The 13,152-nt window shown below is 46.3% G+C and overlaps 1 protein-coding gene and 1 non-coding gene across 4 annotated transcripts in view; both read right to left on the bottom strand.

Annotated features, from left to right (window-relative positions):
- UNC13B (unc-13 homolog B) overlaps nucleotides 1–13,152 on the bottom strand; it is a 219,152-nt gene that overhangs the window by 28,847 nt on the left and 177,153 nt on the right. For 2 of the 3 annotated variants that reach the window (XM_005683832.3, XM_005683831.3), the window contains exons 11-16: nucleotides 9,484–9,530; nucleotides 6,585–6,663; nucleotides 4,842–4,916; nucleotides 4,154–4,373; nucleotides 1,535–1,762; nucleotides 784–925 (exon numbers count right to left, since the gene is read on the bottom strand). In XM_005683832.3, the coding sequence (XP_005683889.2) occupies nucleotides 784–925; nucleotides 1,535–1,762; nucleotides 4,154–4,373; nucleotides 4,842–4,916; nucleotides 6,585–6,663; nucleotides 9,484–9,530 (791 nt within the window). Of the gene's footprint in view, nucleotides 1–783; nucleotides 926–1,534; nucleotides 1,763–4,153; nucleotides 4,374–4,841; nucleotides 4,917–6,584; nucleotides 6,664–9,483; nucleotides 9,531–11,891; nucleotides 11,915–13,152 lie in introns of all 3 variants that reach the window. The other variant, XM_018052117.1, reaches the window with a different exon arrangement.
- On the bottom strand, nucleotides 7,244–7,315 carry TRNAC-GCA. The gene has a single exon. It is a non-coding gene; the product is annotated as a tRNA-Cys (tRNA).

Raw genomic sequence — 13,152 nt, 5'->3', positions numbered from 1 at the left:
TGCTCCCCTCAGTAACTATTGCCTCTGGACTGGAGATTGCTTTTATAGGCCCCAATCCCTTTTCCCAATCTCCTTCCAAGGAGCCAAGAGAAAGGTCTCTACATAAGCTGCTTGTTTGGCTGATTCAGACTCAAAGTCCTGGTCCTAGGCATTAACGGGGGTGTGATAAAGCATCTGGCTACAGCTTGCCATTTTTCAGCAGTCATCCCTTGCTGTCATATGAAATAGCCTGTACAAAAGTGAGATACTGAATAAAGGAGAAGGGAGTGGAAGCTGAGGCAGAAAGAAAAGCAGAGCCCTTTAAGGGAAATGGAAAACTGTCCAAATCCAAGGTTTCTATCTTCAAGTCTACCCACTTGTAGGACAAGCTGTTCCCGCCCTACTCCCTAGAAGAGACTAACTCTTCCTAGGGGTTAGAAAAATGCAAAGTCTAGCTTTACAGGATGGCAGGGCTGCAAGGCACACAGTTGCATGGCAGTCTCTGGAACTGTCATTCAGCTGTAGTAAAATCTTGCCAGCACTAGAAAAAGCAGTATGGTTTGCCTAGGGGCCCCTTTAATAGCCCGAGTTAAGACTTGAGTGCAGTAACCCTGATACAACAGTCTATGAGAAGGAGACCTAGGAAAAGAATAAATGCTATCCAATTAAAGCAAGTGAGAAATGGGTTTTCTCCATTGCCTCTACCCCATCTCTCTTAGAGTCCAAGTCCAGAATAACAGGATTTAATGCTGTTCCCAAAATATACACAGTCCCAGGAAAGATGACTTTCTCACTACGACTTACAAATGGAACTTCTCCTCCCAAACAGGATTCAGGTTTCCAAAAATGGTCTTGGTACGCTTCTTGGTTTTGCCCACTTGCACAGTCACATAAGGGTCACTGGATCCTGTCTTGTCCTTGGCTTGTAGGCCCTGGGCACATACCACTGCAACCCAGACACACATAGAAGAAGGCTTCAGAGTACACTCCGGAAATCATGAGCCCTCCAAAGAACGACTCATACTTCCCATCTTAGAGCACCCTCTATCTGCTCCTCGTACAGGAGCAGATTTCCTCACTCCTCCACTTCTATTCATAGCCCTAAGCTTTTCCCTCAAAGCCTAGCCCAAGAATCCTACCTCTTCCCTGGACCATAACTGACCGCGTACCCAGACAGGTCCTTACCTGTTCTGATACATGCATGCTTCAGTCATATGCACCCAGCTAATAAATCACTGGTTAACTATTCCCTGATCTCCTGCCTGTCCCCATTCCCCTAGCCTCCCAGGTCTTATAACATCAAACTGTTAACCAAGTCTGTAGTATCAGATTGTTACTAAACCCTTGCATTATCATTCAGATTGCAAGTGTCAGTCTTGCCTCTCCCAGCACCACTGGCATTGGAGTCTAGAAGAGGAGGCGTGATGAACAATGAGGGCTTCATTCTGTGTTCTTTCCCCGCAAGTCCCTGCTTCTTCATGCTCAGGATGCTTCCTGCCCAGGCTCCTCCCCATAGCCAAGGCCCTCCTGTCCCCTCAAACTCTGGCCTGCTCACCAGTGATGGTGATTTTGGCTGACCATTTGGAGGTGCCATCCAACACACTCTGCTTCACAGTTTTCATCTGTTGCACATGAGCGACTTTGCTCACATTGAAGACATCCCGGATCACTTCAAAGATCTCCGGCTTATTCCGCTCTCGGATCTTCATGCGGTCCTTCATGGCCATGATGATGTTCTGGGTCCGGTCCTCCGCTCCATGTTTAGAGCTCTTTTCTGCAGCCCCTGAAGAGTGGCCAGGGACAGAAAGTAGGGTAACCAACAGGTCACCTACCAGATCAAGGATCAGGTTGAAGACTGGGGTGTAGGAGGTGTCACTGAGCAGTGTGAGAAGCTTAGGAAGACGTATTTTTCTGGGGAAAGTTGGTATCTGTGGGCCTGCTAGAGTTTAATGCCTGGCCAGTGGAGTTTAAAAGGCAACTCAAAGAGTAGCAAAAAGTTGATCATTGTTGTATGTTAACAATATAACTAATATGTTATATCAGTCCATTCTATTTAGAAACATATTGAGTTTTTCATGAGAAAAGGAAAAAAAAAAAGGTAGCTCAGTCTGCAGTTGGTTTTGTCTTTCTTCCATCCACATGGCTGTTGAGAGATACCCTCTAAGTCTAAGGCCAAAATATCAAAATGGGTATCCCAGTTATCAGGGAACAGTTGTGGATAGGCAAAACTCCACCAAACTCATCCAAATGCCAAGTCATGATACAGATCTCAGAATTCATCACAGCATGTAGCTGGGCACATCCTACTCTGTGGCTCCAGTGTCTCAAATCTCAAAACATTGTGGTATGGTGAGAAAATTATGGCTTTGTTATCTGACAGACTTGGGTTCCAATCCTGACTCTACTACTCCCTGCTGGGTAAATACATTTCTTCTATGAGAAGAATGTGGCACCTATCTCTCAAGATTTGTAGTAAGCATTTTATTAGCATAAAGCATCCAGCCCAGTGCCTGCCATCTGACCCTGAGCTAGGTGCTTTATTTATTGAGTAATAAACACTCTCTACTATTGTTACCATCAGTATTATCCTGGCAAGGTCAAGGTCCATTTTTATCAGCCATGACCCCAGCCAGCTCATCTCTGCTGTCCTAAGGATTATGGAGGAACAGAGATTTCCTCCAGCGTATTTCACCAACCAGGTTTCTCAGGCAAAGGATTCATCCTTTCTTTATTGGCAGATTGGCTCTTAACCTCTCTCCAGTCTCCAAAGGCTCAGGCCTTAACTACAAAACTTGGAGCAAAGAAGAAAGGTCAACATTCACCTCCTAACCCTGGGAGGATGGAAAGCAGATTTTCTGTCTAGGGGTCTACAAAAGGGCATTTAATTCCACTCTGTACTTCATAGAAGACTTAGATAAATGAAAAGTGACCTGGGCTGCATCTACTCTTGCATTTAGCATATCCCATGCAATGCTATTTCCCTGGAAGGGGATCTCGGAAAGGCTCTTAAAGAGAAGATAAGACACCCTGGCTATTACAGAGCACCACTTTAGAGGCTTCCAGCAAGCAGCCTATGCAGCCAGTTGCTAGTTCTCCCAATTGAAGCAGGGTGCTGCTGGCACCTGTCCTTGTCACCCTCTCATGATGGGTTTGGGTAAAGTCATCGCCAGCACCTAACTCTTCTGCTACATTCAGCCTGTCTCTTCATGTCCATTACAGCCATGTCACTGGCATCAGTCTAGAGTTCTTCAGAGAATGACATTTTAAGTCAACAATTCCTCAAGGCCCTTTTAGGTCTCATATCTTTCCTTGGGATAATGAAGTGCTTGTGAGTCTAAAGGTGACCTTCCTTTCTCCTACCATAATTCTTGAAGCTTTCATTGCTGTGGCGTGGCAATGACGAACACCTGAAGACCTGGAGGGTGACAGAATACTTTCCCACCCGCCCACCCCTGCTCTTCCCAGGGTCTAACGATAGCGGTGCAAGCCGAGCAGGAGTGGAGCAAGGAGATAAGAACTTGGAGCACTACCACCTCCTGTGCCAAGACTTGCTGCTTTCCCTGCTCCTGTTCTTCCCACTCAGATGGTGGCACAAGTCACATGTTTAGCAAGGGCTTTGGGAGTTACACATTCTCCTTCTGGACCTCTGCCTCATCCATTTGAAGATTTTGTTCTTGGTACTGATGTCTAAAATCTCCACCTAGAAGCAAGGAGTAAATTCTACCTTCCCTGAATCTGGAGGTCTAGACCTTAGGAGGCACCTCTCTGAGGCCTAGAACCCCAGAACTCTCTCTTCCTATTAGTTCTGGACCCTGATTAAACATGCTCTAGTCTTTTGGGCAATACAGCCATCATGGTGTGTACAATACCCAAGTAGAGCCTTTGGGATCACCTGAATCCTGGAAGAAATTCTAACTCTATCCAAATGCCATAGGAAGCTCAATGAATTTTTTCTAAAGGTGTTTAAGCGAGTGTTAACAAGACCTGTTATTTGGAAAGGCAATGTCTCTTGACTTAGGAACCTACTTTCTCTAAGAAGGAAAGAGCTTCAGAGTCAGGTAAATTGGAGGGATGATGGCTCAGCCATCCTGGTTCCTTGTTGTCAGGCTATGCTGGAGAGGCCCTGCTGCCCACAAGCCCCCTCCCCAACCTGTCACCCCACAGGTGTACTCACGCTGCAGGCAGTCGGCATTGAGCAGGTCCTGGCACTTCTCATGGCACTTGACTCCACACTCGCTGCAGCGCATGCCCTGCCGGGCAATGCCCCAGAGCAGGCCTTCGCACTCATAGCAGTAGGTGGGGGTGGTGGCTGACCACACCTCAAAGTTGTGGGGTGTGGTGCACGAGATGGGATAGATTAAGGCCTGCAGGGTTTTCTTATATACATGTGATTTCTGAAAAACACATATCCCATCACCCATCAGTGACTTTAGTTCTCGGCTGAGAGATACCACTACTAAGCCCAGTGCATGGCTATCAAGACCTCTGGCAGTCAAGGAGATGCTTCAGCCTGGCAGAAAGAAGCCCCCAACATCATGTGCTCCTGGTCATGCAAGGAGCACATCCATGACCTGAATGCTGGATTTGAGCCTTGCCCCAGCATTCAGGCTTTTTAGGGAAACAGAGAGTACTAGGCTCACCATAAATCCCTGACATGAGTGGTCACGTACTCCAACATGAGATTTAGGTTTACCCCTGGTCTGGACCTTTGCTTCTCCCAATGTGGAAAACTGGATGCTATAATATCTGTCTGTTTCATTAACAGAGTCCGCCCAGAACTGTTGAATTCCCAGTGTATAGCTACAGAGATGATCACTGGGCCATAGGCAAGTGAATTCATGAAAGCCCATGGGGTCACTTACCAGCTCTTCATCTTTGAGAGAGGTGCGTGTAGCCATCGCAGAAGTAATGCCTGCTTTCCGGGACTGGACCAGTGACTGTGAGAGAAGACTTGCTGTCAGCCCTGGCTACTACCAAGGGCTGGGCAAAGTCCTGGGGAGGGAGTTTCAGTGACCAAAGCTATCTGATGATAACTTACTACTTTCTATTTTTACTGTCATTCACAGGGGACTCTCCACAGGTAATGGGTAACAAGCACCTGAGGTTAAGATTCAAATCAAGGCCCTCAGGGAACTGTTCTAACAATGATAGAATAGCACTTCTCTCAGGGTACCTGTCATCTAAAGAGTTTCTCCTTCCTCCAATATTTTTAGGTATCTGCCTCAAAGGAAAGCAGAGGAAAATGAAAAGTCTAGAATTACAGTATGAAACAGGTCATTAAGAACAGGACAGACACAAAACTCTGTCAGAGTCACATTCAAGAACCATCACTGGGAACAATGATGCTATACTAAATCTCCAGTCCTGAGCACCAGCCCATGCCCACACTATCCTAGGTGGCTGTGGAGGCCAACAGCCCAAATGAGCAGGGCACTGAGTGAAAGGGGGCACTGTAGCCTCACTGAAATCACACAGGGCAGGGGGTTCACATGAGGTCTAGGATGCCCTGCTAGAAAGGCCCATGAGTCTGCCAACGCCAAGCTTTAGGGGCAGCCTCCAGAGAGGCACACGGTTTCCTTAGGCAGTGGACACCAGGCAGACGGAAGTCATTACATCAGCCTGAGAAGCAAGAATAGTGGGGACGTGCCCAGGGAGGTCGAGATTCGGGCTTTTATAAAGGATGGAAACGGGCTCTGGAGACACTCACCATAGCCTGTGCAGAGGACAGCAGAGAAAGGAATAACATGATGTTAAAAGCCCCACAAGGGCATGAAAGCTTTCAGACACAACTGAGAGGTTCTTCCCTGAAGTCTAAAGCAGGACACATGTCCCAACCCCCCCCCACCCCCCCACGTCTCTATCCTCTATCCACCGTATCCAACCCAGACAGCTTCCCAGGGCCCAAGGCCTAGAAGGAGAGTCATGCCATAAAGTGAAATATGGACAAGGTTAAAAGACAAAGGACGGGAAACAAGAAATGAGTAAGATACTGCCATCCACTCGGTTAAGCAAAAAAAACTGGTGAGCAAGGAGGGAGAAAGTGAGAAAAAGCAGGAAGAAAAGAAAGAAAGAAGAGAAAAAAGAGGAGATGAAAGACAATGAAAGAAGGTAATCAAGAAGAGTTGACATCATCTTCAACCAGCCAGCTAGATGAAGCGTTGGTGGGATAAGAGGTGCACTAGAAAGGAGGAGACAGGGAAAGACGTATCAACAGCAGCAGGAAAGGGAAGGAAAGAAAGAATGATGAAGAGAAAATGGCAAAGGATACTTGTATTCAGTCAGTTAAGAAGGGAGAAACTGGTAGGGAAAAAAGAGCACAATATGGAGGACAAATAAAAAAAGGAGTGGACAAAAAAAATATAAAATAGATTGAATAGGGAGAAAAAAACCAGGAATAGAAAAAGGGTTCAAGTCTTACTGAACATGTGGTTCTGGGACTCTAGGGTACCTGGGTGCCACTCTAAGCCCAGTGAGATCATACAAGGTCCTACTGAAGCCATCACTAAGTCATTAAATGAGGCTTTAAATGACTGATCATCAGACTAATACCTGCTGCTGAAGGCCCCACTTCCATTCCTGACAGCTCACTAAGATCGCTCACTCACCAGGTCGCTGACAAGCGGCAGTGGCTTCTTTCTGCGTAGATCCGGCATGCTGTCAATGCCATAGAGCCCTCCAGCTGGCCTGAGGAGAGAGGAAAATATGTCAGGACCGTTAGTCTCCCCTTGAGTTACTGGCAGGTTCAATGTTCCATTCTCCTTGCTCATCCTCTCCCCAAAGAAGGATGAACTGACCCTCATCATGGGCCTTTAAGAGGAGAAAGGAGGACAGAAAGTGAGGGAAATAAAGCCATGGGATGACAAACAATGGAATCTGCTCTCAGTCTCCTTCTAAGGTGTTAGCCAAGGACTGAAAGGTCTTTTATCACACTATGCCAGTCCAAGGTACCTTTGTTTATTTGAAGACCCCTGTGCTCCAGGTGGGAATTGATGCTTAAGATAGCTTCTCCCTACACTCAGGCCAGAGACACTGATGCCTAAAGTTAAGTCTTTCCGGACCTGTGCTAGAATAGAGCCCAGGAATAGCTCTACAGAAGAGGTGCTGCCTAGGTGAGCAAGACTGACAAACAAGAACATGTAGAAGCAGACCTTCTCCATCCTGAGGAAGAGTCCCCAGTTCTGTCTATCCAAGCCTCCTGAAGAAAAAAGAGTCTCTGGAAAGGGGAGCCTGCATAATCAAATGGAAGCAGGAGAAGTAGATGAACTTCCCAACCCAGGAATCGAACCTGGGTCTCCTGCATTGCAGGCAGACGCTTTACCGTCTGAGCCACCAGGGAAGCCCTTTAGAGGGGAAAAAGACCATTTAAGAAGGAAACAGCAGGGAGGTGGGAGGGGGGTTCATGTTTGGGAACGCATGTAAGAATTAAAGATTTTAAAATTAAAAAAATAAAAAACTAAAAGATTAAAAAAATTAAAAAAATTAAAAAAAAAAAAAAAATTAAAAAAAAAAAAAAAAGAAGGAAACAGCAAAGTGACTCAGAGTGTGGCCTAGCCCTATGGTCACATCAACAGAAACCAGGGAAAAAAAAATATAGCTAGAGCAACTGAAAGTGAAGTGAAAGTGTCAGTCACCCAGTCATGTCCAACTCTTTGCAGCCCCATGGACTATAGCCCGCCAGGCTCCTCTGTCCATGGGATTCTCCAGGCAAGGTTATTGGAATGGGTTGCCATGCTCTTCTCCAGGGGATCTTCCCCAAACAGGGATCAAACCAAGGTCTCTTGCACTGAAGGCGGATTCTTTACCATCAGTGTCACTGGGGAAGCCTATGAGCAACTTAAGATTTCTAAAATTCTTATACTTTTTTTATACTTATTAACTTTGCTGTTCTTCACCTCTTATTCCATATAACAATGCACAATAAAAATACAGAGAATTTCCTAAAAAGAACATCATTCTTACATTAAGATGATCTGGATTTTATCCCCAACTCTTCTACTAATTCACTACATATCCTCTGCCAAAATTCCTTCCTCTCTCTGGATGTTGGTGTCACTTCCATAAAATGAGAGGAACTATAAAATCCTCTCTGACCTTTCGGAAATTATCCTTCTGAGCTTCAATTAAATTAACTCAGGTATTTGGTTTTCAGGTAAGCAATGAGGTGGGGAAAGAAGGGTGGCTGGGTTGTACACCATAGCTGGTGTGAAAAGAGAAATGTCACAGAAGAATAAGTACATACTGCTAGCTATATGGGCAAAAAATGGAGCCACAAATTAGGTCAAGGTTAGGAGTTGGAGCAGGCAACCCTATATGCTGATTTTTAATCATCTAGCTTCCTGAATATGGGCAGTGAGCTTTGTTCTCAATGAGACCACCACACCTATGAAAGTTTGAAACTTGTGACAGTTTCTAAGGACTAAGCTGAAGGAAGGGAAAGATGACAACAGGGAGACATTTAGAAAATCCCTGCATGGCTCCATTTAAAAATAGCCTGGTTATGTTGCGTTGGTATGTATCAAGTTTAAAATTATTTGAAGAAAAATGCTAAAGCCCTGAAGAAGGGCTGTTGAAGAAGCAACCGATGCCACAAGTTTGTGGCTAATTCTGAAAACTATAAAATGTATACCTTAAGCCAAGAAGTATCTTTTTTTGGCAACACAAATGAGCTTTTGACAAAAGAAGAGTGGCTCATTCACATGATTAACTCTTGCTATAAAAAAGACATAGCAAGAAAAAGAGGCATTTAAAAATATAGTTGATAACTTTCTGATCTAATCTTTTTTCTTCCCTGGTGATGAGGAAGAGGAGGCAGCCACGGAGAACTTCGACGCCAGGACTTTGAGGGGCAAGGAGAGAAGGAAGAGCCTAGCGGTCTTGAGAACTGTATGTGGAGGACAGAGGTGGCACAGGCACTTAAACACTTTCCTCTCTTAATAACAGTAAGTCGTAGCAGTTGAACAATTTAAAATGATTCTCTGGTGCAATCACATGGGTCTGAAACTCCCAGACAAGAAACACAGACAGAACACACAGAGCTCATAAAGGATGCTACTTATGTCTTCACTATAGTAGAATGGAGTTAAGGGAGTGACTCACAACAGCTGAGGCCAGCAGCAAGCTAAGCAGTTACACTATCAACAGTGGAATAGAAGGAAACCAGCTCTAAGTGCCGATATTTTTCTAGTTTTCTCATCCTTATACATAAAAGGCATACCACCACTATGATGCAATACAGCAGAAATTCCAGAAGTAAGGATGGGGAGCCCCAAAGTTCCCTCCCCTGCTTCAGGGAAACCATTCTGCAAAGCTCTCTCTTCCGTCTCTGGGGAATCAGTCTGCAGAGTCCTCTCCTCTGCCCAGGAGAAACAACTGTCTTGACAGTGGAAACTCTTCCTTCTCTAGAATCCAGCTGATGAAGCTGCTTCTCCTGCTTCCCAAGGGAAAAGCAAAAGCAGCATACGAGACTCCGTAAGATTCACAGAAACCCTGAAGTGCCACACTTACCCTTCTGGAAGCCACTGGGGCAAACTGGGATCACCATCATCTGGAATCTTTAAAGAGAGAAAGAAAGAGAAGTTAGCTCCTGGGAAAGATGGGAGAATGCCCTATTTCTTCAGTCAGGCAGTGAGCAGTAAAGTAGGAAGCTCAGAGCAGCGTAGGTCACATACACCGTGTGGTAACATAGCCGACTTGAGGTGTAAGCCAGTTCCCTGATCATCCAGGGCCACAAGCAGGCAGCTGAAGTGAGTGGTACTTCATCTCCCTTCTCCCCAGTGAACACGGAGGATATAAGCTCACAGGGAACCCAGGACTAAGATCCACTGGGAGTGTGAGAGCTGCCAGAATGTAGAGCCCTAGCACACATCCACTGGTATAGAACAGGAAGCATGGGCCAAGAGAGGGCCCAGGTAGGCTTCCAGGCCTCACTAAAGCAAAAGGACAACTTCATATAGAGTCCAGTCTTCCAGCTATATTCTTAAGTTCTGTTGGCTGCCCTAGAGTCAGACCTGGTCTTTCTGGATTCCTGTCTCATCTTGTGATTTGACTTGGCCTAGGGTCCTTGAAGCTATAACTCATTGACACTGAGTATGCTCTACATTTGATAAACTCGATATAACAAAAGAATCCAGGGCAGATTAGATACTTGGATTACCATTCTTGTGAATTTTATGAACTCTACAATAAGAAGCTGAAAACTGAAGCACCAAATAATTCAAGCAAGGAACGACTGGAAAACAATTTTTAAAGCTTTTTGTAAAAAAAAAAAAAAAAATCCAAAGCAAATCCTTCAGGCAGAGTACAAAGAGTTCCAATGCTGCCAGGGCTCTCAGAGGACCAATGGCACCTGCTATTTAGGCGCAACAGACAGTACTAGTGGGTCTGGGGCTTTCTGTTCTTCCTTGTTCCCTCCACCCCCAATGACTTCCCTGACTCCTGGGATCTAGATTCCAGCTAGCCATCCTGAGCAAAGGAGCTCCAGATCAAGGGAGGCAGAGGTAGCTGTTAGGCTCTGGACAGGGGGTAAAGTTTTGGGAGGGCTAAAGATAGGAGGAGTTATAGACAAAATGAGGCAAGAGAGTGAAAAAGAGAGGTAGGACAAGCTAATCGGTGATGTAAAAGTGGGTAAGAGTGACCCTGGACCAGCAGGAAGCTCAAGATGCACTTTGGATTTAAGATCCTTTTCAGGTTGCCTGTGTTCTAATCAAGCCTAGCTGCCTACTGCCTGAGGCCCTTCATGACCACACTTCGCTGCTTCTGCCTCCTACCCTGGTTCTATGAGTGGGATGAAATGGTAGAGGGAGGGCCAGGCGCAAAAGGCAGTGAGAAGGTTGAATCAAGTCTCCTAAGGTTCCTGTGAGGGGCAGCCCACCCCTAAATCCCCAGATCCCACCAACCAACTTATCCTCCCTTTAGAAACAGTCACTACTCAGCAGATTTTTTACTTCCTACCTAGAATTAGGTGGTTGCCAGAAGCCACTGGGCTTAGGGAAACAAAATCACAAAACACCTTTGGCAGCCAGGGTTCACAGGCTCAGATCATACACATTTCCTGTGCTTAGAGGGGGCAGTGGGTCTGCAGAAGCCTGAAGACACAGTGCAGAGCATGCACACACAGGGCACAGAAGGAGGGCTAGGGGAACGAGAGCAGGTCTCAGCAAAGTACCTATAGGAGGTACATTCATAGACACAACTTGCACCTGAAGAACCACAGGTGAGCACGGATCCTGCACACAGATACAGAGCATGCGCACACATCCATCTGGGGGAGGACTCGGTGTTCACCAGGGCTCAAATCACCAGCAAAGCGCACCCTTACCATCTTGAGGAACCAGTGCTTGTAGGCACAGAGCTTTAGTACACCACACATTCTCATGGTGTGGGGAAACCACACCACAGGTCTGCAGACCCTTGTGCTCACAGAGAGGCCAGGAAGCCTGCCCACAAGCACAAAGCACTTTCACATTTAGGCCCCAAGCAAGAGGCACAAAAAGCCTACAAAAACTCCTGCTCTCAAATACAAAGTGTGTATGCATGCTGGGCTCAGCGAGGGTTTACAGCATATGCCAGTCGGCAGCCACAAGTAGAAAATGGACACACACTGTGCAAAGTAGGAAAAGAGGAAGGCAGTCAGTACCTGGGGGAGTCAAACTGAGCACAGGGGTAAGCACACACATGCTACACTGAATGTGTGCCATGCAGGCACACACATCCTCACAAGGCTCCACGGGTGTCTGCAGGAGCACACACAGGCATGGAGCATGCACACAAACTGCTGTCAGGACAAACACACCGGCTGCATGAGCCACAGCTCATAAGCACGCATGCGTGCACACACCCACATACACACACTGTACTCAGCAGGGAGGGGAGAGAACCAACAACAAAGGGGCCCCAAAGGGCCAGAGCACAACCTGAAGGGCTCCTCGCTTTCCTTCTGCAAGGAGAGAAAGAGCAGGGAAAAAAAAGGGCAGAGAGGTTAGTAGATTCATCCTAAACCAGGTAGAGCTAACCTCATGGGACATGGAGGAGAGCTCAGAGAAGTCCTCTGACAACTGGGCAGTTCACAGAGCCTGGCTCCCGGAATCCTCACCTGTATTCGCTGCCCCTGCCTTTTAGTTTAGAACAGGTTTGGCTACAAAAGCCAAAGGACCAAGTCGGCCTGGGAATTTCAGCCACCCTTTACCCCCTTTCCAAATTGGTCTGCATGCAGGGTCAGGGCCACCAGGGCCACAAGGCCAGCTGTGTTACCAAGGGCCACTCCCACAGGCCGTCTGAACTGACTGAACACAGAGCAGGTTCCTTCCTCAGATGAGCTACACGAGCTCATCTGAATCTGGGCTAAGTCTGCAAACCCCAAAGGCTCGGTAGCTGAGCCCTCTCCCTTTTCTAACACAGGCTGGCTACATGTTTTGCCTCACAAGCCTTGGCCTGTTTTCCCAGAGCCTATGTTAAGTTAGGCCAAGTTAGAGCCTGGAAGTAAGGCCAGGACCTGGATGCTCAGTGGCCATAAATTTGGAGGCACCAAGTCCTTATCAAGTCACTGTGACTTAAGTCACTATGATCTGAATGATAAAACCATGGTGGCAATCCCAGGTTTGATTATTTACCAAACTTAGAACAATATGTCAAAACAAACTGACACTTCCAGAAGGACCCAAGCAAACCACAGGAGAGGAAGAATAAAGTCCAGAAATTACTCCTTTCCTATTTGCCAGACACTACATAGCCTTCTAGGCCACACTTGCTTGACAGAGGCTTCCTTCTCTAAGCAAAGTCCATTATCTGGGCCCATTAGCCCCTCTTTTATTTTTTTCCCATCCCTTTGAATAAAGAATCACTGATGTTACATAACAAGTAGAAGGGAGAGTCATGGTAACTAATAAGCTCTCAATTTTTCAAGCTATGTCTGATTACCTAATGGGTCACCTGACTTGACAGAAGAGATTCAGGAATAGGAATCTTCCAAAACAGTGCAGAAAAGTGGGTGAGATTAAAAAAACATTTCTGGGAGAGGGAACTGTCTCTTCTACTACTTCTACTCCCTACTTCCTGGGAACACTCTGTTCACTTTGAAAAAGAAAGCTCGGCAACAAACTGACCCCGTGATTCAAGTTGAAAAGGTTTCTCTCTTCCTCCACTATCTTAAATATATTGTACACATCATGTCAAAGT

Source organism: Capra hircus, chromosome 8, assembly GCF_001704415.2.
Source record: "Capra hircus breed San Clemente chromosome 8, ASM170441v1, whole genome shotgun sequence".
NCBI lineage: Eukaryota > Metazoa > Chordata > Mammalia > Artiodactyla > Bovidae > Capra > Capra hircus.
Note: the sequence above shows the minus strand (reverse complement) of the source record. Positions and strands in the feature narration are given on the sequence as shown.